Genomic DNA, 27,334 nt, shown 5'->3' on the forward strand with positions numbered 1-27,334 from the left:
GTGGGGCTGCGACTGCTGTGTACCTTCGTGATTATTAGATGTTAATGACTCTTCTCAGCATGTACTTTAAAGTCTTGTAAATTTTTTTTTAAGATTTATTTTATTTATTCATGAAAGACACAGAGAGAGGCAGAGACACAGGAGGAGGGAGAAGCAGGTTCCCTGCGGGGAGCCCGATGTGGGACTCGATCCTGGGACCCCGGGGTCACGCCCTGAGCTTGGAGGCAGACGCTAAACTGCTGAGCCACCCGGGGGCCCCAATGTAAAGTAATTTTTAATAATTATTGAGTGACTTAGAACATTAAATAATTTTTAATATTTTTTGTTTTAATGAAAGGTTTTGGATTTAAAAGAACAATTAGGAAAGATGAAAGATGACCTAGTAAGTAAGAGTGATGAAGTGCTGCACCTGAACTTGGAATTAGACGCGCAGAGCAGCCGTGCGGCCGTCAGTGTGCGGGAACTTCAGGAGGAGAACGCCAGCCTGAAGGTGCGCCGGGGAGACCCCCCAGACAGCCGGGTTCATGGTCGTGTCAGTGCTGCAGCCCCCCGGGCGACCGTGGATCATGGGCTGCAGACGTGAGGCCGGGGATGGTCCTCTGCCGTTTCAGGAGGCACCTGCCTTCCGTTCTGAGGTCGGCAGCTGGGGCAGCTCTGGAAAGTGCAGTCGGGGGCAGAACCCAGAGCCTCCCTGGCGGGTGATGGGTGATGGTGGCCTGTGTCCTCCCGCGCCGTCCTCTGCGTCCTGCTAGTGGCTCTGAGAGGACGCTGGCTGGAGTCACACGGCACAAGAGACAAACCTCTCTGATGGCAGAACTGTGAGGAGGAAATGAATCATCACCATTGACCTAATTTGGGTCGTTACAGGGTCGTTACCTTGTTCTAGAAGCGGTGACTTGCATTACATAGTTGCTCATTAATCCTTGCTACGAGCAGGATGAAATAAAGATTGATTGATTGTAGAGTCAGGGGAGGGCGGGAGAGAATCCCAAGCAGACGGCCCGCTGAGCGTGGAGCCCAGCGTGAGGCTCGGTCCCAGGACCCTGGGATCACGACCTGAGCCGAAACCAGGAGTGGAATGTGTGACCGCCTGAGCCACCCAGGTGCCCCCAAAATACCCTGTTTTTAAATCTCCTCTTGTAGCTCTAGCAGAGAGTCCAGCTTGTAAAGAGACAGCTGTGCCGATGGCTTTGTGGCCCAGTGCAGAGCCCTTGCCTGTGGTGCCTGGCAGCTGTGGGGGCGTGAACCCAAGGGGCCAGGGTACACTCAGCGCGTGTCCTCCGTGCCGCCCCTCGCAGGCTGCGTGACGTCCGTGAAATCCGGGTTTCAGCCAGTCTCAGGCATCGGGTGCCCTCCTCAGTCGTGAACAGAACACACCCAAACAGGAAGCCATTTTCAAATGGAGTGTCCGTCTTTCAAGCTACCTTATTTCGGGTGCTTCGTGTGCCAGGTCAGGGACCACGCCCATCGTCACGTTTTATTGGTGGTTGTATTTCCACAGGCATTTCTGCAAAACAAAGAAAAGGAGATCATGTGTGTGAGCGAGCAGCTCGAGGCGCAGCTGGCCGGGATGGGAAGTGGCGCGCTCCGCGAGGTAGGCCTTTCCTGGCGCTCAATGCAGCCGCCCGTTGCTCGTCAGGTTTGATTTTGAGTTTAAAGGCACCAAGGGTACTAGTAAAACCAAGAATTGTTATGAAACCCACAATTTTTAGGAAGCAAACACTGGACTATAAGAAACTGGCCGAGGGGATCCCTGGGTGGCGCAGCGGTTTAGCGCCTGCCTTTGGCCCAGGGTGCGATCCTGGAGACCCAGGATCGAGTCCCACATCGGGCTCCCGGTGCATGGAGCCTGCTTCTCCCTCTGCCTGTGTCTCTGCCTCTCTCTCTCTCTATTTCTCATGAATAAATAAATAAAAATTAAAAAAAAAAAAAAAAAGGAACTGGCTGAGGATTGCTAACTGGAGCATAAATCGGTTGGTGGCTGCTAGCGATACAGGCTCGTGAGAATGAAGTTTGGAGCCACATAGCGTTTCAATCTGATTTTCCATTTACTGTCTTTGCAGTCTTGGCAGGATATTTGACATGTGAGTTTCCGTTGTCTTATCTTCAAAGTACAAATAATGACATCTCGTACCTTAAAATCGTTGAGGACGGCATCAGCCGGCCAGTGCGAGCACTCTCCCAGTCCACGTGCCTGCTGGTCCCGTCCTTTGCCAGGGCTGGTTCCCAAGCCTGATCCTCTCCCAGAGTTAGAACGAGGTCCAAGACCTGAAGTGTCTCCCATTAGTAAAGCCTAACGAATCATTGTGTAAGCGTCACCGAACCACACACGGTACAGGTGGTGGCCTGAGTACGGGGGCGCCACGGAGACAGACGTGGCCTGTTGGGCTGCCCCTGCCCGTGGGGCGGGCATGGGGGTCATGAGGCGTCTGAGCAGGTGGCGAAGCGGCAACTGCGTTCTTACTTCCCAAGCAGCTTGACGTTCCTGACGAAGCTGGCGTGTAGCATTGGGCGTTTCCGAGTATTAAACGTCACTTGTTTGTTCCCACAGCTGTGAAGTCACCGCACCAAGCCGCAGGCTGAGGGTGAATCGTGGCTTTCATCTCTGAATGTGCTTTTTGCTCAGGTCACCTATGACAGAAGCTCAGAGATCGAGGAGCTGAGATCCATCATCGAGAACCTGCGAGAGAACCAGCAACGGCTGCAGAAAGAAAAGGCGGAGGAGATGGAGCAGCTCCACGAGGTCATCGAGAGGCTGCAGGAAGAGCTGTCCCTTGGGGCGCCCGCCGTACCCGCTGCTGTGGACTGCGAGCTGCCCGCTGTCCCCGCCCCCGCTGTGGGGCCAGAGGCGCTGGCGGCGGCGGGGGCGGCGAGCCGGCTGTTCGCGGAGCAGGAGCACAGGCACGGACAGGCCCTGGAGGCCCTGCAGCAGCGCCTGCAGGCCGCGGAGGAGGCCGCCGCCGGGCAGCTGGCCGAGCTGGAGCGCAGCGCCGCCCTCAGGGAGGCTGAGGTCCAGGCTATGGCCTCCCAGATCCAGGCCTTCGAAGCTGCCCTGAGAGCAAAGGAGGCGAGGCTCGCAGAACGGGATTTAGAGATCGACGCCATGAAGCGGCAGAAATTGGCCCACTCTGCGGAGCTGGAGACCATCCTGGCCGCCTTCTCCCGCTTCCGCCGCACCCTGGAACGGCAGCCCCTGGCCGCCGAGGACGAGCCCCCGGAACTGCAGCGGCTGCGAGTGCAGTGTGTCCGCCTCAGTCGCCAGCTGCAGGTGCTCAACCAGCGGTTCCTGAGGTGCCAGAAGGAGGCAGACAAGCAGCAGGCGCGTGGGGCCCGCCTGCGCCCTCGGGGGGCACGTGGCTTGCAGGGACCGGGCCCCAGGGCTGAAGAGGCCTCGCGGGACGAAGCGTCACAGCAGGACGTGGACAGCAGACAGGTGGCCTCGGCCGCCCAGGGCCAGGTCAGAGACCCCCAGGTGGGCCCCGTTCCCTCTTGCCGGTTTGCTGGAGGCGTGGTGTCCATGCGTCAGGAGCGGGGAGCGTGTGGGGTACAGGGGCAAACACGGGGAGCCGGGGCGCACATGGCACCTGCAAGAGGCCCTGACCCAGGCCCCGGGGGCCGAGACTGGGGCTTGGAGGTTCTCTCAAGAACTTACCGTTCCTAGTCTCCTCCTCAAATGTTAGCGACGGTCCTCTGTGTGGTGGGCAGTCATGGAATGGTTCTGTGGGGTGGCTCCTGGGTAGAGAGGAATAGGAAGCTCGTGGTCCGTAGGCCCTCACGTCGGCGTCATGTGCACAGGGAAATCTGACTGGAGGGTTCATGTTCAACTTACTATTGTTGTCAGTTAAAGTTTCCAAAGTCCTAGGACAGAACGTTCGATGATATGGAGGAGGCCTTGTTACCCGGGCTCCCTGGATTTTCCTTTCTGGGTCTTAATTGTTGCTCTATTTCTTTTAATGCTGATTCATTCTGGGACGCACTCCCCTTTGGTTTGAAGTGGGAGTCAGGCCCCCTGCCTGCTGCCCCGTGCCGTTTCCAGCTTGTGGAGGGCGGCTCCTGTCGGCCCCAGCTTTGTGGGGTTGTCCCGCTGGCCTTGGAGCCCCCAGCCGCAAGCTTCCCGGGCCTGCTGTGCAGGGAGCAGATGGCAGGCCTGGCCCGAGGCTCCCCAGGACCTGGGAGGTGGGGTCCTGCTGGTGCGTGTGCCAGCTCTGGAGCTCCAGGGACTCCGAGGCACCCCAGCCAGGGGGCCCAGGGCTCAGCAGGCTTTCTGGTGCCTTTAGCTTTATCCTCACGAGCACCGTCGTCGTTTTTTCTGCTTGTCATAGAACGCAGTGAACGACGATTTGCAGCCTGCCGAGCTGCCGGTGACATCAGGTCCCCCAGGTCTGCTCAAACAAGACAGCGTGATGTCGGTGCTTGCGGTCTGCCAGAGGCAGCTGGAGTCTGAGCTGCTCTTGCTGAAGAACGAAATGCACTTGAGAACAGAGGACCGCGGCAAAGCGCCGGCCAGGATGAAGGTACTCGGCGCACGGGCTGTGCTCTGTGTGGTAGGGAAGTCGGCGGCATTTTTGCAGAGGTGATGCGCACATTACCTAGGTGGCAGCTCCGTCGTGTTGTTGCAGTGGCCTATTCACGTCTGTTCTGAAATTTCCTGCACGTTTTGTTTAGGTATTCTCTAGAAATGCACATCTCCTGCGGTCCGTCTGGCCTGTGAGAAATGAGCCCTCAGTTACCTGTCCTGTAAGATGCCCCAGGAGTTCAATGGGCTCCAGGCCTGTCTCTAGGTTTTCACGGGAGGACACGTTGCCCACGCAGCTGCTTGTCCTTCAAGGCCAGCAGAGATTGCATTGAATCTGCAGATCGCTGATAGTTTTGACATCTTAACAGTATTAGGTCTTTCAGTTCTTAAACATGAAATGTGTTTCCATTTATTTGTCATCTTTAATTTTTTTCAGCAGTGTTTTATAGTTTTATCTCCTCGGTTTAGTGAATTCTTATTTTCTTCTTTTTTGTTGCTGTTGTAAATTGTTTTCATTTCTTTTTCAGATTGCTCATTGTTCACGTGTAGAAGTGCAACTGATTTTTATATGTTGATTTTTGTATCCTGTGACTTTGCCGTATTGACTTATTCTAACAGGATTTATTTTGATTTTTGATTTTTTTTCTCTTCTAAAGATTTTATTTGTTTATTCATGAGAGACACAGTGAGAGAAGCAGAGACACAGGGAGAGGGAGAAGCAGGCTCCCTATGGGGAGCCCAATGTGGAACTCAATCCTGGGACCCCGAATCAGTTCCTGAGCTGAAGGCAGATGTTCAACTGTTGAGCCACCCAGGTGTCCCAACAGGATTTTTTATTTTTTAAATTTATTATTTTTTTTCAGGATTTTTTTTAATTGAGTCTTTCACACATATATATGATCATATCATAATGGAATGTAGATGATTTTTTTTTTCCAGTTTGGACACATTTTATTTCTTTTTCCTGTCTAATTGCACTGGCTAGAACTTCCAGTACAGTGTTGAAGGGAAGTGGTAAAAGCAGGCGTTTTTTTTGTTTTGTTTTGTTTTTGTTTGTTTTGTTTTTTAACATTTTATTGATTTGAGAGAGAGCATGAGCAGGGTGAGGAGCAGAGGGAGATGCAGTTTCCATTCTGAGCAGGGAGCACAATGTGAGGCTCGATCCCAGGACCCTCGGATCACGACCTGAGCTGAAGGCAGATGCTGAACCGACTGAGCCGCGGGGCTCCCCAGAAAGCAGGCATTCTTGCTTTGTTCCTGGTGTTAGAGGAAAATCTTTCAGTCCAGTTCATTGCGATGTGTGTCCAGTGTGAAAGTTTGTCACACTTTGAGTCCAGTGTGACGTACGCTGTGTATTTTTCATGTATGGTTTTTTTTTTTTTTAATTTTTATTTATTTATGATAGTCACAGAGAGAGAGAGAGAGAGAGAGAGAGAGAGAGAGGCAGAGACACAGGCAGAGGGAGAAGCAGGCTCCATGCACCGGGAGCCTGACGTGGGATTCGATCCCGGGTCTCCAGGATCGCGCCCTGGGCCAAAGGCAGGCGCCAAACCGCTGCGCCACCCAGGGATCCCTCATGTATGGTTTTTTACATTAAAGTAGTTTCCTTCTGGTATGTTGAATGTGTTTATCACGGAAGGGTGTTGAACTTTGTCAAATGCATTTTTTGTGCCAATTAAGACAACCATGCAATTTTTTTCTCCTTCATTTTGCTAATGTGGTATGTTACACAGATGAGTTTTCCTATGTTGATCTATCTTTGTATTCCAGGAATAAACACCACCTGGTTATGGCATATATATTTAATATACTGTTGAATTCAATTTGCTTGTGTTTTAGGATTTTTGCATCAATGTTCATAAGGGATATTGGTCTGTAGTTTTTGTTTTTGTTGTGTCTTTTTTTTAGCTTTAGTATCATGGTAATGCTGGCCTCATACTGCAAGTCAGGAGGCATTCTTCTGATTTTTTTTTTTTAAGATTTTATTCATTTATTAAAGAGCAAGAGCACAAACATAAAGGGAGGGGAGGAGGCATAGGAAGAAGCAGGCTCCCCACTCAGCAGGGACCCGATGCTGGGGAGGATCCCAGGACCCTGAGATCCTGACTTGAGCTGAAGGCAGACACTTAACTGATCCTTCCAGGCGCCCTCCTCTGCTTCTGTCCTATAAAGGAGACTGTAGAGAATTGGTTTACCTTTCTTAAATGTTTGGTAGAATTCATCAGTGAACCCATTTGGGCCTAGTGCTTTCCCATCTTCATTTTTTGGAAAAGTTTGAGAAGGATTGGTATTCAGTCTTAAATGTTCAGTAGAACTCACCGGTAAGTCTTCAGGTCCAGGGCTCTGCTTTAGTGGGAGATTTTTTTATTACTGGTTCAATCCCCTTTGTGTTTTAGAACCTCTTTTAGGGCAGCCCAGGTGGCTCAGCAGTTTAGTATCTGCTTTCGGCCCAGGTCATGATCCTGGAGACCAGGGATCCTGTCCCGCATTAGGCTCCCTGCATGGAGCCTGCTTCTCCCTCTGCCTGTGTCTCTGCCTCTCCCTCTCTCTTTCTCTCTCTCTCTCTTCCTCCCCCTGTGTGTCTCTCATGAATAAATACAATTTTTTTTTAATAAATAAAATCTTAAAAAAAAAAGAACCTCTCGGTTTAAATTTATTTTGTCTATTATTAATATAGCCACCCCACTCTCTTTTGGTTCCTATTTGCATGAATTACCTTTTCCATCCTTTCACTTTCAACCTGTTGTGCTCTGTGGTTTTTTTGGCTTCTTGTAGCCAGCATATGGTTGTATCATATGGTTATGTTTGTTTTTAGGATTTTGTTTATTTTTAGAGAGAGAATGCACTTAGGGGAGAGGCAAAGGGAGAGGAAGAGGGAGAGAAGCAGATTCCCCACTGAGCGGGAGGCTGAGTAGGGCTCATGACATGAGAGATCATGACCTGAGCTGAAATCAAGAGTCAGACGTTCAGGATCCCTGGGTGGCGCAGCGGTTTGGCGCCTGCCTTTGGCCCGGGGCGCGATCCTGGAGACCCGGGATTGAATCCCACATCGGGCTCCCGGTGCATGGAGCCTGCTTCTCTCTCTGCCTGTGTCTCTGCCTCTGTCTCTCTCTCTGTGACTATCATACATAAATAAATAAAAATTAAAAAAAAAAAAAAAGAGTCAGACGTTCAACCAGCTGAGCTACCTGGGTACCCCAGGATCATGTGTTTGTATCCATCCTGCTGTTCTCTGGTTTTGGAGAAATTAATCCATTTACATTTAAAGTAATTACTAAATAAGGAGGCATATTTTTTATCATTTTATTGTTTCCAAATGCCTTACAGCCCCACCTCCCCACCCCCCGGTTTCCTGCATTACTGTATTCTCTTTGACATTTTACGGTGAAATGTTTAAATCCCTTTCTCATTTCTCTTTGTCTATATAGGATAGCTAGGTTTCTTTATGTGTTTATGTTAGGGATTACATTTAGCATCTAGCATTATAACACTGGTTTGAATCTATACAAGCTTAACTTTAAAAATATTCCTTTATATAAGGTTTTGCTCCTATCCCGTTGGCTTTTGATGTCATTTTTATACCTGTGTGTCTCAAAACATAAACCAATGATTGTTTTAAATCCATTAACTTCTTAAATTGTGTAGAAGATATGTGGAGTTACAAACTAAAGTTAATAATACTAACTTTTAATTAATAATTTTTTTAAATGTCTTTTGAATCATGATGAAAACAAATGATATGGAGTTGAAAACCACTATTACACAACAGCACAAGCTTCTTAAAAAATTCAAGTATTTTAACATACAGTTAATTCTATTCACACGTACAGTTTAATACACTGGTTTCTATTACTGTGCATGCACTTACCTTTACTGAGATCTTTATTTTTTTTTTTTACGTGACTTTGAGTTACTGTCTAGTCACCTTTTATTTCATCCTGGAAGACTTCCTTGAGCGTTTCTTGCAGGGCAAGTGTAGTGATCATGAACTCCTTTAGCTTTTATTTATCTGGGAATATCTTGATTTCTTCCTCACTCTTAAAGGAGTTTTGTTGGGTATTGGATTTTTAGTCGACAGATTTTCTTTCAGCACTCTCAGTGTACGGACTACTCCCTGTCCTCTGGCCTCAGAAGTTTCTGATGAGAAACCTGTTGGTGATGTTATTGAGGATTCTTGTATGTGACAAGTCACTTCACTTTGCTTTCAGGATTCTCTCTCAGTGCCTTTAGCTTTTTACACATTTGATTATAATGTGTTTTTGGGGTGTCTGAGTTCATCTTGTTTGGCGTTTGTTGAGTTTCTTGGATGTTTATATTTGTGTCTTCATCAGTTCTGGAAGTGTTCAGTCATTATGTCCTCAATTCTTTCAGCCGCCTTTCTCACATCTTCTGGGACTCCCACAAAGCGTATGTTGATCTGTTTGCTGGTGTCCCACAGGTCCCTTAGTCTGAATTCACTTTTGTTAGTTTTTTTTTTTCCTCAGAGATGATTATTTCCATTGTTCTGTCTTTAAGTTTACCAGTTCTTTCTTCTTCCTCCTCAAACCTGCCTTTGAATCCCTTTAGTGAATTTTTAATTATTGTACTTTTCAGCTCCAGAATTTTTTGTTCATTTAGATTTTCTTTCTCTCCATTTGTATTTCTACTCTATTCACACATCGTTTTCTTCACTTTCTCCACATCCTCCTTTCGTTCTTCTAATGTATTCAGGACTGTTTTAACATCTTTGACTAGTAGATCTGACATTTGGTCTTTTTCAGGGACAGTTCCTTTTGATTTGTATTTTTCCTTTGAATGGGCCTTGCTTTCCTGTGTCCTTGTATGCCTTCTGATTTTGGGATTTTTTTTTTTTTTTTTTTGGTTTGTTGTGAATGATGAACATTTGAGTCTAGTAAATATAGAAATCTGAATCTGTTTCTCATAGTTTGCTGTTTTTTGTTATTGTGGTTTTTTGCTTGTTTGGTTTAGTTTTTTTTTTTTTTTTTTTTTTGAGATTTTAAGACAGCCACTGAGCCACTCAGGTGCACCTTGTTCGGTTGTTGTAGGCTGTCTCTGTGCCCATTTAATTTCTCCTCAAAAAGAAAAAAGAAAAATGCTGTTGTGGGAAAGGAGAGCAGTGACCCTTTAAATCTCCTGGAGGTCATTTCAGCCAGAGTGGGAGGGGCTGCAACAATGGCCTCAGTGGCTTTGCCCTTCATGATCAGGAGCAGCAGCCAGAGCACAGGTGCCTGGTATTGGTGGGGCAGCCCCTGTGGCCCCCCGTGCCTCACACACGTCCTGTGCTCGTCCTGTGCTCGCTGCTCCAGGGCTGGGGTCCAGGGCTGGGTAGCAGCTGATGTGCACCCTCTGGCCCCCCTGGGAAGTTGCAAACCTTGGACAGACTCCAGAGTTGGAGACAGCGGACAGACTTCAGCCCGGGCAGGTGTAGCGCAGCGCGGGGGCGCCAGGCTCCTGCTGCTTCCTGCTCTGCTGCCTTCCCAGAGTCCTCTGCAGCAAGCACCTGTAGGCAGGGGGCTCACGGCCGAGAGCCTCCTTCGTGGGATTAAAATAGCTTGAAATCTCAAGAGCTGCGAAGGGACCCAAGGGCTCGTGGAGGCTCATTGTTAACTGTTCAGACGGCCTCTCAGACTGGCTTGTAAATACCAGACAGACAGATGTGACTGTGTGTAGTTCAACTATCTTACTCTATGCGTATTCTTTTTTATATGCAGAATAAGGAAAATCTACTGGAAGATCGTCAGCTGCAGAAAGTTGGTCTCATAAGTCAGGTGAAAGAACTTCAAGAAAAGTTGAACCACCTGGTGCGTTCTGTGAACTTTCAGAACATTGAGACAGAGGATTTCAAATCTCAGCAGCCGGTGGCCTGTTCACGTGCTTTAGAAAATAGTTTGAGTGATAGCTCCAGTAATGGTGAAGAAACTGACAGATCATCTCTTGTTGATGCATTTCATATCGATAAGACCACGTGTGATCTAAATGACCTGAGTGGAAATCAGGACCCACTGATGAGAAATGAAATGCTAGATGTTCCCGTGGAAGATAAGGTTGAGTTGCAGGAAGGACCACGTTGTCTACAAGCAAACTTCCACGGTGGCTCCCCTGACCTGACCCCTACGGAGGGGCCCGGGCCCTTGAAGAACGCACTCAGGGCAATGGACCTGTCCTCCTGGAGCTCCCCGGAGGTTGTCAGGAAGGACCTCACCCTGGAGCCTGTGCCCAGCCTGCCCCTGACCCCGTGCTCAGACACCCTGAGCCTGGACGCCTCCCTGCAGGACAGGACCAGTGCCTCGCTCCAGGCTGACCAGTTGGAGCTGCTTTGGTATCTGGGCCAGTCACCAGCAGAAAAGGCCTCCAGGTCGGCAGAGTCTCCGTTGGCTGCAGACCGGGTTCCCTCCGCGGACCACCACGTGCTGCAAATGGCTGTGGTAAGTGGTCTTACTTGGGTGCTGCCCTGGTTTGGTGTCTGTGGGATGCCCGGCGCTCCAGAGTGTTCCCATGGAAATGTGTCTGCGGGGCCTGCAGTATCATAGCTGTGGCCATTGTTGGCTCATCTCCTGGCAGGGCCAGCGGCCCAGGTGTGGGTGCGCAGCTGGCAGTCCCCTGGTCAACCATGTGTAGGGACGGTCAGCTCTCTGCAGCACCAACCTCAGTCGGTTGCAATATGAGCAATTAGAGGACTTCAGTTATTCTTAAAAACATGTGCGATGCACCAGTCCTACTCATACTCACTCCAGGCCTGCGTGCGCTCACTAGCGCGGACTCAAGAAGCACAGTCACAAACCCGCCTTCGTGTGTAGTTTCCATTCAGGTTCTTTGTCTAGAATGTGTTTTCTAGGTTTATTTTCAGTTGTGTTTCGTGTTTAATAGGTTTTACATATGGTGCTGATTAATTTCACAACAGTTATTTTTGAGTTAGACTGTATCTTTTCTTCTATGACGATGTTGAGATTTTGCATTTCCTGGGTTAGATTAAAAACAAGTTACAGGGGACGTGTTATTTGAGACACCCATATGCCCATACAGAGTACTGCAAACCTTTTTTTTTTTTTTAATTTGAGATATATACTGGTGGCTTCTTTAAAATATTCCTAGAGAACTATGGCTGCATTTATTTAAATTCCTAGAAGCACATGATTTCGATGTGTTCACAAGCATGAAACACTCATGTTTGGGTTCTGTGTGGAAAAATGATCAATTCAGGCCTTAGAAAGTTTCCATCTGGCTAGTTTAGCTCCCTGAGGTGATAAATTGTTATTTTACGACCATTTAACAACCTATTTGAACAGGAGAAAGATGTTGAAGATTTTATCGTAACATCTCTTGATGCTCAAGAAAAGCCCAGATCCTCTCCTCTTGGGTTTGAAGGAAAGAGCAATGGAAGTGAAAACAGTGAGTTGGTCTTTCTTTTTCTTTCTTTTCTTTCACCTCTTCACGGTTTCAGAGAACAGAAGAGCACAGAGGGCCCCCAGGCCGGCGTTTGCTGTGTGAGCCCACCTCGAACCCTCTCTGTGGCGTGGCCCTTGGAGGCCTGATGCGTATTACTCTGGAAAACTCGATGGTGCGCTTCACGGACCAGGTCCCTGCTCCCAGCGTCTGGGCATCTGCGGCGGCCCCCTCACTTAGATTTTGCCGTGTTTCTCACTGGCACCTTTCACAGGAGGAGATGACGCAGTGCTACGAGGCGTTGAGATGCGCCTGCTGGGCCCCGCAGTGTGGGGGGAGGCCCTCCCCTTGCCAGCAGCTCCTGCGTCTTGTGTGGGTATCTGTAGTCGAGTCGTCAGCGTGGGTGTCCCAGGTGTCCCTCGCACGTGGGTGCGGGGCTCTTCCCAGGGAATCCTGGCACGAGGCTCGCGGTGGTGTCCGCCACGTTTTGTTCTGATTTTTCCTTTTTGATGGTGTGGTGTCGGGCAGCGGTCTGTGGAGACCATGCCTGCCATCTCGTGTTTCTCAGACCCCAGCCCGCTGATGTCAGCCGCCAAGGATGGTCATTAGGTTGGTTGCCAAACTGTGACTTTCCAACCTTGTACAACTACTTCTGCAGTTGTTGGGCTTTTTTTTTTTTTAAGATTTATTTATTCATGAGACACACACACACACACACACACACACACATACACACACAGGCAGAGACACAGGCAGAGGGAGAAGCAGGCTCCCTGCAGGGAGCCTGACGTGGGACTTGATCCCAGGACCCCAGGATCACGCCCTGGGCCGAAGGTGGCGCTAAACCACTGAGCCACCCGGGCTGCCCAGTTGTTGGTTTTTTACAACCAACATTGACAAACCATCTCTTGAGATGGTTTGATTTTTTAAAAAGTCATCATTGATTTAATTCAGTGCTTTTGAAAACTAGACCACAGTGAAGTAAAGTTCATCGGCGTTTCAGCCGAGTGGGGTGAGCAACGTTTTAAGTTTGGAGTTGCTCTGTGTCGCGAGGGCCTGGTTTAGGGATCGAGCGTCTCTGCCCGGTGCCTTCCGCCTCCCCTGAGGACTGAGTCCATGGTCAGCTTTGAGAAGTTTGTTCTGGTATTTATTCCTAAATCACATTTGCTACTTACAGCAACATGTTTCGACCTGTGTCTGCTGGTTTCTCACACGTCCCGTCCCGTCCTCCCCACGTGGCCCCATCATGTCCTGTCCCCTCACCACGCTGCGTGCTGGAGCGCATCTGTCCCGTTCCCGCAGGACCCCTGGGACTCCGTGTCCTCCCCCAGAGGGTCCACGCCGTCCACGAGCAGGGTGTGCGCTGCCCCGTGGCCTCCCCCTTCTGGTCCCCGCTCCCTGGGCCCCACCCCTGTCCCTCCCTGGTGACCCTGATTTCAGTGTGTTCTGCAGAAGCAGAGGTGAGGAGGCCGTCCCTTGGACACCAGGACGCCTGCGCTGCCCCCGGCCCTGCTGCCCCGGAGCGGCTGCCGGGTCCCTGCCACGGCCTCAGCTTGCTGCGTTTGTGTTAATCGCTGGACTGGTTCCCGCAGCTCCTCGTTTTGTCTCTTCTCACTCCTTTGTACTTTGTTCTTCTGTGTTAGAGAACTTTAAGAAATCCTCTCCTGAGCTTTGCGTCGGATGTTTCCATCTCTGCCGTGTCTTGCTTCTAAGAGCGCTGCTTTCTGTTATTCTCTGTTCCTTTCTCTTGAAACTTCCTTCCTTGTTTCCCGAGTGAGACGGTTCCTGATTTCTCTGAACATGTTCTGGGTTTCCTGACCTGCTCTTGGCTTTGCTGCCTCTTGAGTCTCCTCCGGCGTCTGCAGCCCTGTTGCGTGCTGTGGCGGAGCGTTCCCCGGCGCTCCTGAGACAGGCGGTGGCGGGGTGGCCGTCAGCACCCGGTGGGAGTTCTGTGCCGCCAGGGGCCGTGCCAGGGCCTCGCCCCCGTTCCCGCGTGAGCTCAGGGCTGCTCTCCACCCCGTCAGGTGTGTTCAGCCCTCGCTGGCTGGTCGCTTGCTGCGTGTGCTGCGCCTCCTCCGTGTGCGGCTGCGGGAGGTACGGGCCCCGCACGTGTCTGCCCAGGCGTCTGCGTCTGTGGACGGAGGACTGAGGTGCCTGGAGCTTGTATTGGGCTCACGGGGGTCAACATACCAAACATGCAAAATACACGCTTTCTTCATGCAAGTAGTTATGTCAGCTTAGGGGTTTAGGAAGGTGTTTTGTCCCCTTTGGTGGTTTGTTGACGTCTTCAGGGGGAGCCTCGTTGCGGCTCTGCTGGGTGTTTAGGGACCTTGCATGGCACCGGACAGCGGGGGTCTGACCACGCCCGGCGCTCTGCAGGGCGCCCCCGCCCCCAGCCCAGAATCCAGAGATCGTGGTGTAGACCTGGACTTCGTGCTGTTTTTAGGTGATGGCTCGGCGTGTGGAGAGATCCTAAACCAAGATTTGGGAAGACTCGGGGCCCCCGCTGCTCGTCCCCCAGGGCCTCCTGCCGCCTCTGGAAGGTTCCGACGGCCGCTGGAGGCCATGAAGGAGAAGGAAGTCCACCCGAAGCAAGTGAAGGTAAGGGCTGGTGGGAGCAGGGCGCGCCGTGTCCGCGGGCCTCCGTCGGCGGCCACTGTGATTGCTGCGCGGGCGTGTCCGTCCGTGGCACAGACGGTGGCGGTGGTTCTCGTGGTGCTGGTGCGTCGCTCATGTCTCCAGAGGGAGGCAGCTGCTGACTCGGGGTGCGTGGGACGCGTGTGCGGGGAGGGCCTGGCGGCACGGCACATGGAGGCCCGCAGGGGCGACGTTCCACAAGAGGAATGAGGGTTCGTCTTCAGAAGCGAGCTCGGGTGCCAGCGCACGGCCGTCCGCGGGGGAGTGGGCGGCGGTGGCCTTTACTTGGTTCTGAGGTTGCCCGTCAGCCTCTCCTTCCGCGGCTGGGCCGCCCTCTGCCGGGCGGGCAGGGGACGGGCTGGCCTGCTGCAGGCACGGGGCTGCCGGGCTGCTGGGCTGTGGAGCGGCCGCCCGGCGGGGGGTTCCATCCTGTCAGGGCTGAAGAGGCTGTGGGAGGACGGCGTCCGCGCTCATGCGGCCGTGTGCGTGTGCGTGTGCGTGTGCGTGTGCGCTGGCGGCCTCAGCTCTGACTGCGCTGGCTGCAGGTGCCTCCTGCCCCTGGCGGGGCAGCTCCCGTGCATCGAGGGGCCACACATGCCCCCGCTCGCTCGGCCCTTCCCTTCTGCCGTCAGCGGGCTGTCCCGGGGTGGCCGGGGAGCGCTTCTCGGTGTCCCAAGGCTCCTTGCAGCCTGTTCTCCGGGAGCGTCGCACCCTGCACTCCCCTCCCCGCAAGGAGACCGTCCTCACCTCCTGGCAGGCTCAGCCATGCACCTGCAGGGCCCGCACATTGATGAGCTGGGCTACCCCTGGGCACCTGTGACGGGGTGTCGCTGTGTCCTGTCCCCCCCACCCCCCGCTCTGCTGGCCCAGAGTGGAGTCGGTCAACTTGCCAGTCACACTGTCACACTGGAAGATTTGGGCGTGGTGGGGGCGGAGCCACGGTCAGCACACCGCCGTTCTTGTTGGCAGCCGTCACCCAGCGTCTTTCCTCCAGGCCCGCGATCATCCCACAGCACAGGTCACCTCAAAAGCACAGACGCGAACTTGGCTGAATAAGTAGATGATACAATGACACTATTACATTTTATTTAAATAGTAAAAACATTTCCAAAGAAAACGGGGTAGTTGTTGTTTCTGAGTATAGCGGACACCAGCGTCCCCGGTTTCAGGTGCACAGCTGGGTGATTTGGTGGGTTTGAGTCCCGCTGTGCCCCCCGCAGGTACGGCTGCTGCCCGTCCTGTTACCTCGCTGCCCCGTACCATCCAAGGCACAAGATTGTTTAAGATTTATTTATTAATTTGTTTATTTGAGACACAGAGAAAGAGGGAGCACGAGCACCAGCAGGGGGAGGGGCAGAGGGGGGAGCAGGGAGCCCCACGCGGGACTTGATCCCATGACCCTGAGACTGTGACCTGAGCCCAAGGCAGATGCTTCACTGACGGAGCCACCAGGGGCCCTGAGAAGGCGATTTTGAGGTTAAGTAAAACTCTGGAAGTTGTGCTCAGAATAAATAAAAATTGTGGTGCTCTTACTCCTTTAAAAATTAAATTTGGGTTTTTTCTGTCAATTTTTATTTCCTTTTTTGCATTCCTTAATTTTTTATATGACATAAAACATTAAAGGCACATTTCTTAGTGTTTCCGACTCAAGCAACCTGTTAGAATTTGTAATTTTAAAGAATGAACGTGGTCGTCATGACAATTACATATACTTAAGCTTTGCGGTTTAGTGCTTGGTGATCAAAAAAGAAAACACAGCAGCGCAGTGAAGGCCCTGGAGCCCTGGCGGCCGAGCGAGCTGTAGGGTGCGGGTCCCCCGAGCTCTGCGCTCGCCTCAGTCACGGCCTGGGACTTCGTGGTTTCCAGGTCCCCCTGGCAGTGGCACCAGGAGGGGCGCCTGGGCGGCTCAGCCAGACGAGCAGCGGACCATGCTGCGGGCTGGGTCTGATGTCGGGGCCCCGCGTCGGCTCCGCGCCCGAGGGGTCAGCCCCCCGCCGGTCTGCTCTCTGTGAAATCAGCCTTTAAGAACAGAAAGTAGCTCAAAGGTATTTCCGGGTGGGTTTGTCAGGTGAGGGTCTCGCAGCCCCCGCTCTCCCTGGAGGGATAGCCGCCTGCGGGGGAACCTGCGCTCCCCCCTGAGCTGGCCCCACGAGGCCTCGCGACACGGCAGGAGCTCCCAGGACCGTGCTGTGGTCGTGGCTCAGGGGCCCCTGGAAGTGGCCGTGACCGGAGGCAGCCAGGGGGCCGGGGGCGCAGCCGTGCTGGGAATCGCCGGGCGTCCGCCGGAGGAAAGCGGGGCACCTGAGGACCCCGCAAGGGGAGGGCTGGCTCCACACGGTGGCGAGACCCTGCCCACGGCCAGTCCTGAGGACAGGGCTCTGGAAGCTGCTGCGGCCACCGAGGCTCAAACCACTTGGCCTCCACGCCCGGCCAGCGTCAGACCCGGGGCGTGAGCCTGGCACGTGCGCAAGGACCTCACGGGAAGCCTCGCTGGCTGGCGGGGTGGGGCCGGGCGTCACGGGCGTTGCTCAGCGTGCACTTGTCCAGGGAGGTACGTGGTCGCCTGCAGCCCGTCACTGCCGCATCGCTTGCTCTTCGCCGCCCGTGTGGACGGGCCGAGGACGCAGGACGGGGCGCGGGTGGCACCTGCAGGGCCTGTCGCCCCCGCCCCTGCGCCCCCTGTGTCCCGGGGGCCACCATCTGCAGCTGCTGCACAGCAATGAATTCTATTTAAAGTGAAAGCAGTTGTAGGTTGTTGAAGGTAATTGTTATTAAAATAAGCTACATATGATTGGGCTTTCGGGACTTTCATGTTAACATCTATGTTTTGGGGTCGGCTCGTGAGAACCCTAGCAGAGCATGTTCCTGGTTAACCAGCTGAACTCTGTCGTAAGCCTCTTCGTTGCCTCTTTTCCCCCAGAGGAATTCTTCCAAACGTGTATTTGTTTACTTTCATTCATTTTTAAAAGTCGTGACGTATTTATACATGTTAGCCTCACTGCTGTAGGTGGTGAAAAGACCTTAAAATACACTAAGGAATGAGATGCTTGTGAGTCACGTATGTTTTTAAGTTTTAATTCTGGTTAACACACGGCACATCGTGAGTGTCCGGGGTCGGGGTCGGTTACGTGTCCTGTCTGGGGAACCACCCTCCTCCGCCATCCGCGTCTCATTGGAGACGCAGGGTGGGTGTGCGTGTCCTAGTTCTCTGCGAGGGACCGTGTGCCGCCCGGCGTAGGGAGGGGGTGGCAGGGGTGGCAGCCGTGGTGCTGCTGGGGTGGCCGGGTCGGGCGGCGCCTCCCCACAGCTTGCTGAGCCCCCGTTCCCGTCGCAGGCCCTGCTGCAGATGGTGTGTGACGAGAGCCACCACATACTGGCCTTGTCCGAGTGCCGCGGGCTGCCCAGCGCCCTGAGCAGGGGTGAGCCGCGGGCCCCCCTGGAGCACTTCCCGGGGGAGGGCCCTGGCCTGCTGGAGGCGGTGCCGGCCCCAAGGAGACATCCGCACCTGGCACCCCAGAAGGGAGAGCAGGTACGGGGCGCGTGGGAGGAGCCGTGGGAGGGGGTGGCAGCCAGATAGGTGGGATGGAGGAAGGGGTGAGGCCGCGGCGGCATGGGGGCCATGTGGCTGGCCAGCCACCCGCTCAGTCACATTGCTGGCTCGTTGGGGCCCCACTGGGGCAGGAGAGGCTACGGAGGAGGACGCGGGCGGCCCAACGTCCACTCTGACCAGAGCCTGGTGCCGAGCCACGTCCAAGGAGACCATGCAGCCGTCGGTGTGGGGGGCGGCCAGGAGCGACGGCCGTGCAGGGGGCGCCCCGGGCCCGTGCTGCTCCCTTAGCTGCTGCCTCCGCGGTGCCCTGCACGGTCCTGGGAGGGTGTCCCCCTCCTGTCGGGTGGCTGGGGCTGCAGCCCCCAGGAGGCATCGGGGGGGATTCCAAGCTTCTTGTTTCAATATTTAGGAACCGCCCGACCCAGGCCTTGACTGGAGGGGAGAATTCCTACAGGCTGTTCAGGAGGCATTTGGAAAAGAACGGGAGATGTTGAGGGCCGAGCTGCAGCCCCGGCCCTGTGGCTCTGCCCCCGGGGAACACAGCTCCCTGCTGGAGAGGCTGGAGAAGGTGGTCCAGGAGCAGGTGAGCACCGGGCCCTGCAGACGGTGACGCAGTGATCCCCGTGAGCCCCCTGACCTTGGCACGTGGGTGGCAGGAGGAGGCCTGCCTCGGCGCCAGCACTGCACTGCTTAATCATCTGGACACGACTGGCCTTTCCTTGAGAACAGAGCGGCGCTCGGGGGTCTGGCCCGGGCCGTGCCCTGAGCCTGGGGTTGGGGGGTCGGGGAGCCAGAGGGGTCGGCGGCGTGAGGGCCCCGGGGCCCCTCCTAGGACAGGGCACTGGAGTCCCGACGCGGGTCCTCGGCAGGCCCCGGTGTGCGGGGTCCGAGGGTCCCCAGGCCTCCGCGCCCCTGCTCCTGTCATCAGGGACGAGGCCCAGGCCCCAGGCTGTGTCCACGACGTCGGAAGCACAAGTTTGCAGAACGTGGGCTGCTTACGCCGGGACGTGCCCCTGCTCCCCGCTCCTGGCTCCCTGTTCAGGGTGGGCGTTCCTGCTGCAGGGCCCTCCTTGTGGCCACGCATGTGACCCTGCTCTCCCTGTCGCGGTCCCGTCTCTGGGGAGATTGCAGGAGAAGTCCTTGGAGCACCTCCGCGCGTCAGACAGGAGCAGCTTGCTGTCGGAGATCCAGGCCCTGCGCGCCCAGCTGCGCATGACGCACCTGCAGAACCAGGAGAAGCTGCAGCAGCTGTGTGCGGCGCTGACCAGCGCGGAGGCTCGGGGGAGCCGGCAGGAGCACCAGCTGCGCAGGCAGGGTGAGCGCTGCCCCTCGTCCTTGCCGGCCGCACGCTCCCGGGGGTCAGGTGGCGTGGAGGTGGCCAGGCCCCTGCGGTCCGCCCGGTGCTGGATCCCGTGGCCCCAGCAGCGTCCTGGTCTCTCTGAGCCCCTGGGCGCAGGGACCTCCGGCCTTGGCACCTCTCAGTTCATAGACCTGCCAGTGAGGTGAGCGGGGGCTTGGGGCTCGGTCCCTGCAGGCAGTGGGCGCAGCGGGATCGGGTCTGGGAGCCCCTGGGCTTGCGCGGGGTTTAAGCAGCCTGTCCTGCATTTCTACCTTTCATTTAGGTCCTTCTGGAATTTTCTGTAGGTGCTCACATTGGCTTTGAGTAAAAAGCATTTTATTATTCTTTTTCTCGCCTGCTTTCTCTTACTAATCGCTCTGCTTAGGTCCTTGAGTGAGCGTTGTGAGTGGAGGGCCGCGGTGCTCTGGGCGTGGGGAGGGCGCCATCGCCCAGGCCCATGTGACGCCCGTTGTGGTCTGCACACCCGGCCCCGTGGGGCCTCAGAGCCCCTCTCTTCCTGGGTTTGGGTGGGGCCTGGCGGGCGGAGCCGTCCAGCGGGCAGCCTTGCCCACCCCCGGGCGTCTCTGGGCTGGGCTTGCTGACGCCGCGCACCTGCGGGCGTGAGGGCTGCTGGTCTGGGTTTCCTTCTCCCAGTTTTGGTGTCGGGCTAGTGGCAGCCTCGTGGAAGGTGGGCAGGAGCCTCCACCCTGTGTCCCAGAAGAGCTTGAGGAGGACGCAGTATTTCCTCCCTGAGCCGCGGGAACGTTCTGCAGGGAAGCCGTAGGGGCCGGGGCCGGCTCTCGGAGTGACGGGCGACGTGGGGTGGGGATGGCTGGGGACGGTCACACCTGGGCTTCGTGCACATCCACCTCGGCCCGACCCACGCTTCTGCCTCCAGGCAGACCCCGGACCTGAACCCCGGGCCCCGGGGAGCTGGGTCGTGTCTTTGGGCCCGGACAGTGTGTGGAGGCCAGCGTCAGGCTGTCCCAGCTGTGGACCTAGAAATGCCGTTTATCCACAGGGAGTGGATACATCCCTGTCCCCGTCTCTGGTTTTCCCTGTGACATCACGGGTGCAGCTCAGCCTGGCTTCACGGGTGACGCTGTCTCGTGTTCCCTCGTGTCTTCCTCAGTGGAGTTACTGGCATATAAGGTTGAGCAGGAGAAGCGCATAGCAAGCGACGTGCAGAAGACCCTGACTGAGGAGCAGGAGAAAGCCAGCAGCGTCCGGAAGCTCCTGGTGGTGGAGCAGACGGTCGTCAGGGACTTGAGGTCCGAGCTCCGCGAGTGTAAGCAGGACAACGAGAGGCTGCTGGCCTCGCTCGGTGAGGCGCAGAAGGAAGTCCTCCAGCTGAGGTAGGGGCCCTGCCTGCCTCCGGCGCCTCGGGTTCTGTCCCCAGTTTGTCGGGTGGCGCGTGGGAGTCACGTGATTGTCGCCACGCGCCTCTGGCATTGGGTGGGCGAGTGCCGGAGCTGAGGCGCAGGAGGGCACGAAGCGCAGGCGCACGGGCACGTGTGGGAGGCCGCGGGTGCCACCCGGCGTGTCCCCTCCCCCTGCGCAGGTCTGTGCTGGACAGCAAGGAGAGCAACCTGCGGGCCGCGCTGCAGGAGCTGGAGAGCGAGCGCGGGAAGGAGCGCGCCCTGCAGAGCCGGCTGGAGGAGGCGCAGCTGCAGCACCTGCAGAGGGAGGGCCAGAGCTCCAAGACCCTGGAGGTGCCTGGGCCACGGGCTGGCGGGCTGGCGGGCGGCGGGTGGCTGGTGGCGGGCGCCCACGACCAGGCAAGCAGCAGCATCTTCGCGGTGACAGGGCTGCCCGTGAGCCCAGTGTCTCTGGGGGCGAGTGGCCCACCAGCAGCTGTGAGGACAGCACGTCCAGCAGGCGCCCTGGTTCCTCGTCCCGGGACGGAGCCGGCGCTCAGGGTTGCGGTTCTGAGGCAGGCGGGGGTCCCGGCGCGGGTGTGCGTCCCCGAATGCCGCCTCGGGAGGAGTGCAGCGTGCCGACAGAGCCATGACGGGCACTCCTGTCCCCGGTAGAAGGAGGACGTGCTTTGCTGCAGAGGGCCGGGCGCAGAATCGGGGCAGGCGGCCTCGCTGAGCCTGCTGCTGACGCGCTGCCCGGCCCCGCCCCAGGAGCTAAGGGCCTCTCTGGAGAAGCAGTTCGCCCAGAGCAGCCAGCTGTGCGTTGCCTTGAAGCACGAGCAGACGGCCAAGGACAACCTGCAGAAGGAGCTGCAGATCGAGGCCTCGCGCTGCGAGGCGCTGCTGGCGCAGGAGCGGGGCCAGCTGTCCGAGCTGCAGCGGAGCCTGGAGGCCGAGAAGGGCCGGTCGCTGGAGCTGGCCGCCGCCCTGCGCCACGAGCGGCTCCTGACGGAGCAGCTGAGCCGCGGCCCCCGGGAGTCGCCGGCGCATCACGCTCTGCTGAGGAAGCTCAAGGAGGAGAAGTCCCGCGCGGCGGAGCTGCAGGCCCGGCTGGAGCAGGTGCAGCGGCAGCAGGAGGCGGACGTGCAGAAGCGCCGCGCGGAGCTGGAGAGGGAGAAGGAGGTAAGGGCCGCGCAGGCCCGGGAGCCGGGGCGCTGTCTGCGCAGAGAGGGGCACGCTTCTCAGCAGCAGGCGGGATTAGAGCCCTTGCAGGCGGGGCTGGCTGCGCAGGAAGGACGCAAGGACGCGAGGAGAGCGGACGTGGGGCCGGGCCGGGCTGACGCGGAGATGCGGCCGACGGGAGCCAAGGAGAAACTGGTGAGCGCGCGCCGGCCGCGTCACCACCCAGCTGCCAGCCGTGGGCCCGGGGCACTGCGCCGTCCTGCCGTCCTCGGGTCTGCGGGTGTGGCCGCCGCCCCCCGCTCCTTCTCTGGCCGTCGTGGATGCTGCGGGCCCCGGGGGTCTCAGGTCTTTGAGCAGCGTGGGGCTGCGCTCAGATGACGAGCGTCGCACTGATGAGTAGCTGATCCCCAAGTGTTTTGTGATGTTTGATGCTGTTGCAGGTGGAGCTGGTTTCCCAGATGGCCCCGCTGGCCGGTGGGACTGTCGGGTCTTCTGTTGATCTTGCATCTTGCTTGTTCTCAGCTTTTTAATGTATTTGGTGTTTTCCTTGTATGAGCTCATGTCACCTGCGCGTAGACGCAGGCTTCCTTCTCTGTCCGTCGGGGTGGCCCCTGCAGTTGAGGGGAGCTGGGGCCCGGCCCGTGCCGTCCTCACCGCGCCCGTGGGGCCGCCCTCTGTCGCGTGGGAGCCTCTCTCCTCCCGCCACACCCGTCCTCTCTACCCCATGTTCTCAGTCCCGGGAGGCTTGGATTGGCACTTCTGGTGTCTCAGAATCTGTGGTTTGCCCTTTGTTGACGTCAAATTTCCTTGTTGAGGTTCCATCGGCGGAGCCGCTCGCGTTTTTGGGCCGAATCACACATGTTGCTGGCCTCGGTTTGCTAGTGTTTCAAGGATTTTTGCGTCTGTATTTACAAGGGATATTGGTCCGTACTTTTCAGGTTGTGGCGTCTTAGATTTTGGCATCTGGGTGATTTTTGCCTCACAGGTTAGGAGGTGTTCCTCCTGTGTTTTTGAGTAGAATTTGTTTTTAGGTATATTTTATGTCAAGGAGAAGCCTTTGTTTCTGAGAAAATTAAATCCTTTGTCTTTATATGGTTTGACGTTTGAGTTACTCTCTTTAAAGATATATATTCTTTAAAGATTTTATTTACTTATTTATTCAAGAGAGACACAGAGAGAAGCAGAGACACAGGCAGAGGGAGAAGCCGGCTCCCTGCAGGGGGACTTGGCCCCGGGCTGAAGGCAGGTGCTGGGTCACCCAGGGATCTCTCACGTTTAAAAACATTTTTTTAAATATATTTTAAACACGACTTTTAAAAAATTGTGAAAATCCAAGTAAATTTTTTTAAAAACACGAAGATCAGTAGCCTGGTCTTTTCAGTGGTTGGCCTGCCGTGACGTATTTGGGAAATGAGTATGTGTTTCCAAAAACAAAATAGATTTCTAAGTGTCACGAGGGTGAGTCAGCTCCCAAGATGCCGTGAAATGAGTTTTGGGGGTTCGGGTGGGGTGTGATCAGGGTGTCAACAGCCCCGCCGACCCCCGGCTCACACACCTTTTGGGCTCACGTCAGGTCTTCGGTACCTTGGGGCGGGGCCCCGATCGCCACTGTCCCCCGCGACGTGTCCTCAGCCCCCAGCCGTGGCTGCAGGTGTGCTTGTGGGCCTGGCTGTCCGGCAGTGCGCTCGGCCTGTGCCCGCGGCATGCGGTCCTGCCTGGTGTGGGCGCCTCCCGGGAGCAGGGGACAGCCCGGGGTGGCCTTGCCGACGGCCCCGAGCGCGTTCAGGGGTGTGTTCGCCTGTCCTCCCCGGGAAGAGCGTCGGGCGCCCTCGTGTGCTCCTGAAGGACTTCCCCCGACTGACGCTTTCAGCCCAACTCTTTAGTCTCGATTTTTTAAAAGAACAAGTGGTAACACGATTGCTTAAAAGTTGCAAAGGAAATGTCTCCTCAGTTACAGAGTCGTCCGTGACGCACCCCGGGCCAGGGATTTGAGTCGGTGAAGGGCCGTGTGTCTGGCCCCTGTGGGTGGCAGTTGTCCCGGGTCAGAACACAGGGGCCTCCAGGGTAGTTATTTCAGGGTCGCTTTCATCTTTTCTAAGGAGATTAAACGCTGGCTGCTTGGTGCTTGCGTGCCAGCCTGTAGGCTCGCTGGGGCCCCCGTGTCCCCCCCGGCTGCAGGCTCGCTGGAGGTGATGCCGGGTGGGGCGGGGGGCGCGTGCTCTGTGCGGTGGGAGCCCCGGGCCGGGCACGGGTGCCCCAGGGTGTCCCCAGCCCGGCGGAGCACTCTGTGCAGCTCTGCACACGCCCCCCACCCCCAACCGCAGCCGCACCTGTGGAAGCTGCAGGTGCCCTCCTGTGCGTGGCTGCCTGCTGAGGGCACAGTGCTGGGGGGCGGGCGGGGGGCTGCCGCTCGGTTTGTCTCGGGAGCCAGCATGCAGCACCTCCACGGTGAAGGGCGGTCCCCACCTCATGGCGTTCCCGTGTGCGTGTGCAGGCGTGTGCAGGTGTGTGGGTGGAGCCAGCCCTGTGAAGGCTCCTGCGTCCCGCCCAGCGTCCCCTGCTCACACCGGCGCAGTCCTGGTAGTTGTCAGAAGTGCCGACGAGGCCTTTCCCTCGGCCCTGCCCTCGGCCTGCGCGCCCGGGCACAGTGCTGGCGGGAGCGGCCCCTCCGGGGCCCCTTGTGGGTCCGGGGCCGCCCGTCGTGGCAGCTGGGCCTGACTCCTGCTCTCGGGATGCGCGGCTGAGGCTCCTCTGTCGTTCTGCCATTGACAGCGAGAGCTGGAGCTGCAGCGCCAGCGCGATGAGCACAAGATCCGGCAGCTTCAGCGGACGGTCCAGGCCCTGGAGGCGAAGGAGGAGGCTGCCCAGCGCCCAGAAGCCGAGCGGCTGCAGGAGGAGCGGCTCGGCCTGGAGCGCGTCCGGCAGCAGCTGCTGTGCGCCGCCGGGCTCCTGACCAGCTTCATCAGCCGGACGGTGGACAGGTGGGCGCCTGGGGGCGCATGTGGGTGGCACTCCTGGGCCACGGGTCGGCCCTGCTGCCCAGGCACCCCCAGCTGGAGTGGCGCGGCCTGTCCGTGCTGCGGCCGCCCTGCCCATGGCCCTCGGCCACTGCTTGCGCAGGGGGCGCATCTCCTCGGCCGAGGGGCCCATGGGAGTGTTTCTGTGAGCGAAAGAGTCAGTACTTGCCCTTCCCACCTGTAACTGGATGCACCTTCCTTCTGGATGGTGTTTAAAACCGGTGCAGACCCCAGCGGGTCCGTGGCCGGGGGTCCATGGCCGGGGTCTCTGGGTCCACACGAGGGCCACAGCTGGCGGTAGAGGCGCTCCCACTGCACCTGTCGTGGGCAGAGCACGGCTCGAGGGAGCAGGCCGGGGCGAGTCTTCCGGGGGCTGCTCTGGATTCCTCCGTGTCTTCCCGGAGCTCCTGTGGCCGGGGGTGACCCTGTGTGTCCTCACAGGACCATCAGCGACTGGACGTCATCGAATGAGAAAGCAGTGACATCCTTACTGCACACACTAGAGGAGCTCAAGTCTGAGCTGAGCACGCCCAGCTCCTCCCAGGTGAGGCTGGGCCCCCGCACGCCCCCGCCGGCCCCTCCCTGCCGGTCCCTCCCGCCACCTCCCCTCCCGGCAGACCGAGGGCGTTGCGGTGCGAGGCGCCCCGGAAAGCCATGTGACCTTGCCAAGTGCCTGATGTGCCTCCAGCGGGTGCTGGGCTGCTCTGCTCAGGGCAGGTGCCCCTCGCACCCCTGGGCTGGGGCGGGGCCGGAGGTCAGTGCCCAGGGCCTCCTGGCGAATCCTGAGCCTCTGAGCAGCTGCGAGGTCCTGCTCGCGGACAGATCCCAGTAGGTGATCCTTGGCCGCCGTGCATCCTGCCTGGGTAGCCGCGCCTTGGCCGTGTCCCCTGCCAGCCGCAGGCCGAGCGTTGCTCCCATCGAGGAGACGACGGACATGCGCTTGGGGCCTGCAGGGCCGTTCCCTGCACGCGCCGCCTCTGCAGCAGGACTGTGCTTCGGCCGCCCACGGGTGGGCAGGGCTGTCCTGCGGAGGAACCAGGCGAGCCGTTAGCTGGCTTGTTTTCCGCCCCATAGACGGCGGCTTTGCCCAGTTCAGCAGCCGCCCACTGAGCTCCAAATACGTACATGACTATGATTCCTGAAACGGTGAAAAACACAAATAACGTGTATCTTTTTTTAAAAAATGAGTTTTTGGACAGCCCTCGTTTTAGTGCCCAAGGCATGACCCCTGGGTCCCGGGATCAAGTCCTGCATTGGGCTCCCCGCAGGGAGCCAGCTTCTCCCTCTGCCTGGATCTCTGCCTCTCTCTGGGTCTCTCCTGAATAAATAAAATCTCTAAAATAAATAAAAAATAAAAAATGAGTTTTTAAGTTTATTTATTTGAGAGAAAGAGAACACATACAGGGAAGTGGCAGAGGCAGAGGCAGACGCCCCCCGAGCAGGGAGCCACATGCAGGACTCGACCTCAGGACCCCGGGATCAGGACCTGAGCCGAGGGCAGACGCCGAGCCCCCCACGCGCCCCCCGTGCATACCTTTTAACAAACAAGTTGTGTGTTTGTTTTCTCTCTTTGAAGAAAAAAATGACCGCAGAGCTGCAGACCCAGCTGGTGGACGTCCTCCTGAAAGACAATGACTCCCTGACGAAGGCCCTGCGCACGGTGACCCAGGAGAAGGCCGAGCTGTGCCGGGCGGTGTCCCAGCTGGAGAAGTCCCTGAAGCATCACGTGCTGAGGCGCGGCGTGTGCAGCGTACGTGCGGGACCGACCTGGGCGGGCGGCAGGCGGCAGGCGGCGGGCAGCGGTTGTCCCGGTTACTGCTGGGGGCTCGCGCCCAGGGCACCACACGGTCCTCCTTACGTCTCTGTGACGTGTCGGCGTTGCGCACAGACGTGTGCGGGTGCCCGTGACCCTCGCCACGAGATCATGTTTGGGACACGCTCGCGACAGGAAATGTATTTATTTGACTTTTACCTGATTAAGATGATGGAAACCTTCCTTATTGTGTAGTTTTGATAGACTTTTTACCTGGAATGCCTATTTTTTTTATTTTATATTTAGGTTGTCATATTTGTCATTTATTTTTCTTACAAAGAAAAAATATCTTAAATTATTTTTAACTTCACACGGTAGAATCTGCCCCTCCTTGGTAGGACGTCATTTGAGTTTTCACACGCATAGACTCTGGCGACCCAGGGCTGTGTGTGCTAGTGGCCGGCTGCCGGCAGGCACGGCCCGGCTCCTTCCGCACCCGCCTCTTCCTGGACGTCCCGCAGGTGGAAGCACACGGGCTCCTCTTTCCAGTCGCCGCTGGGATCCTCCTGGACGGCGACGTGGCCCGTTGTGTTGCTGAG

At 56.6% G+C, this 27,334-nt stretch overlaps 1 protein-coding gene and 1 long non-coding RNA gene across 11 annotated transcripts in view; one reads left to right on the forward strand and one right to left on the reverse strand.

The window, feature by feature from the left end:
- Positions 1-27,334, forward strand: part of PCNT (pericentrin) — a 100,915-nt gene that overhangs the window by 63,901 nt on the left and 9,680 nt on the right. For 8 of the 10 annotated variants that reach the window (XM_072807257.1, XM_072807258.1, XM_072807253.1 and 5 more), the window contains 16 exons: positions 338-490; positions 1,502-1,594; positions 2,627-3,472; positions 4,323-4,514; positions 10,228-10,941; positions 11,803-11,905; positions 14,346-14,500; positions 17,871-18,065; positions 18,496-18,669; positions 19,218-19,401; positions 20,558-20,780; positions 20,987-21,137; positions 21,555-22,160; positions 24,738-24,946; positions 25,424-25,526; positions 26,559-26,732. In XM_072807257.1, the coding sequence (XP_072663358.1) occupies positions 338-490; positions 1,502-1,594; positions 2,627-3,472; positions 4,323-4,514; positions 10,228-10,941; positions 11,803-11,905; positions 14,346-14,500; positions 17,871-18,065; positions 18,496-18,669; positions 19,218-19,401; positions 20,558-20,780; positions 20,987-21,137; positions 21,555-22,160; positions 24,738-24,946; positions 25,424-25,526; positions 26,559-26,732 (4,275 nt within the window). The remainder of the gene's footprint in view (positions 1-337; positions 491-1,501; positions 1,595-2,626; positions 3,473-4,322; positions 4,515-10,227; positions 10,942-11,802; positions 11,906-14,345; positions 14,501-17,870; positions 18,066-18,495; positions 18,670-19,217; positions 19,402-20,557; positions 20,781-20,986; positions 21,138-21,554; positions 22,161-24,737; positions 24,947-25,423; positions 25,527-26,558; positions 26,733-27,334) is intronic. The other 2 variants (XM_072807260.1, XM_072807254.1) reach the window with 2 other exon arrangements.
- LOC140621809 (uncharacterized) lies at positions 307-11,009 on the reverse strand. Its single transcript, XR_012021548.1, has 3 exons — positions 8,385-11,009; positions 1,119-1,507; positions 307-816 (listed from the first exon to the last, which is right to left on the reverse strand). It is a non-coding gene; the product is annotated as an uncharacterized lncRNA (long non-coding RNA).

This window comes from Canis lupus, chromosome 30 (assembly GCF_048164855.1).
Source record: "Canis lupus baileyi chromosome 30, mCanLup2.hap1, whole genome shotgun sequence".
Taxonomy (NCBI): Eukaryota; Metazoa; Chordata; class Mammalia; order Carnivora; family Canidae; genus Canis; species Canis lupus.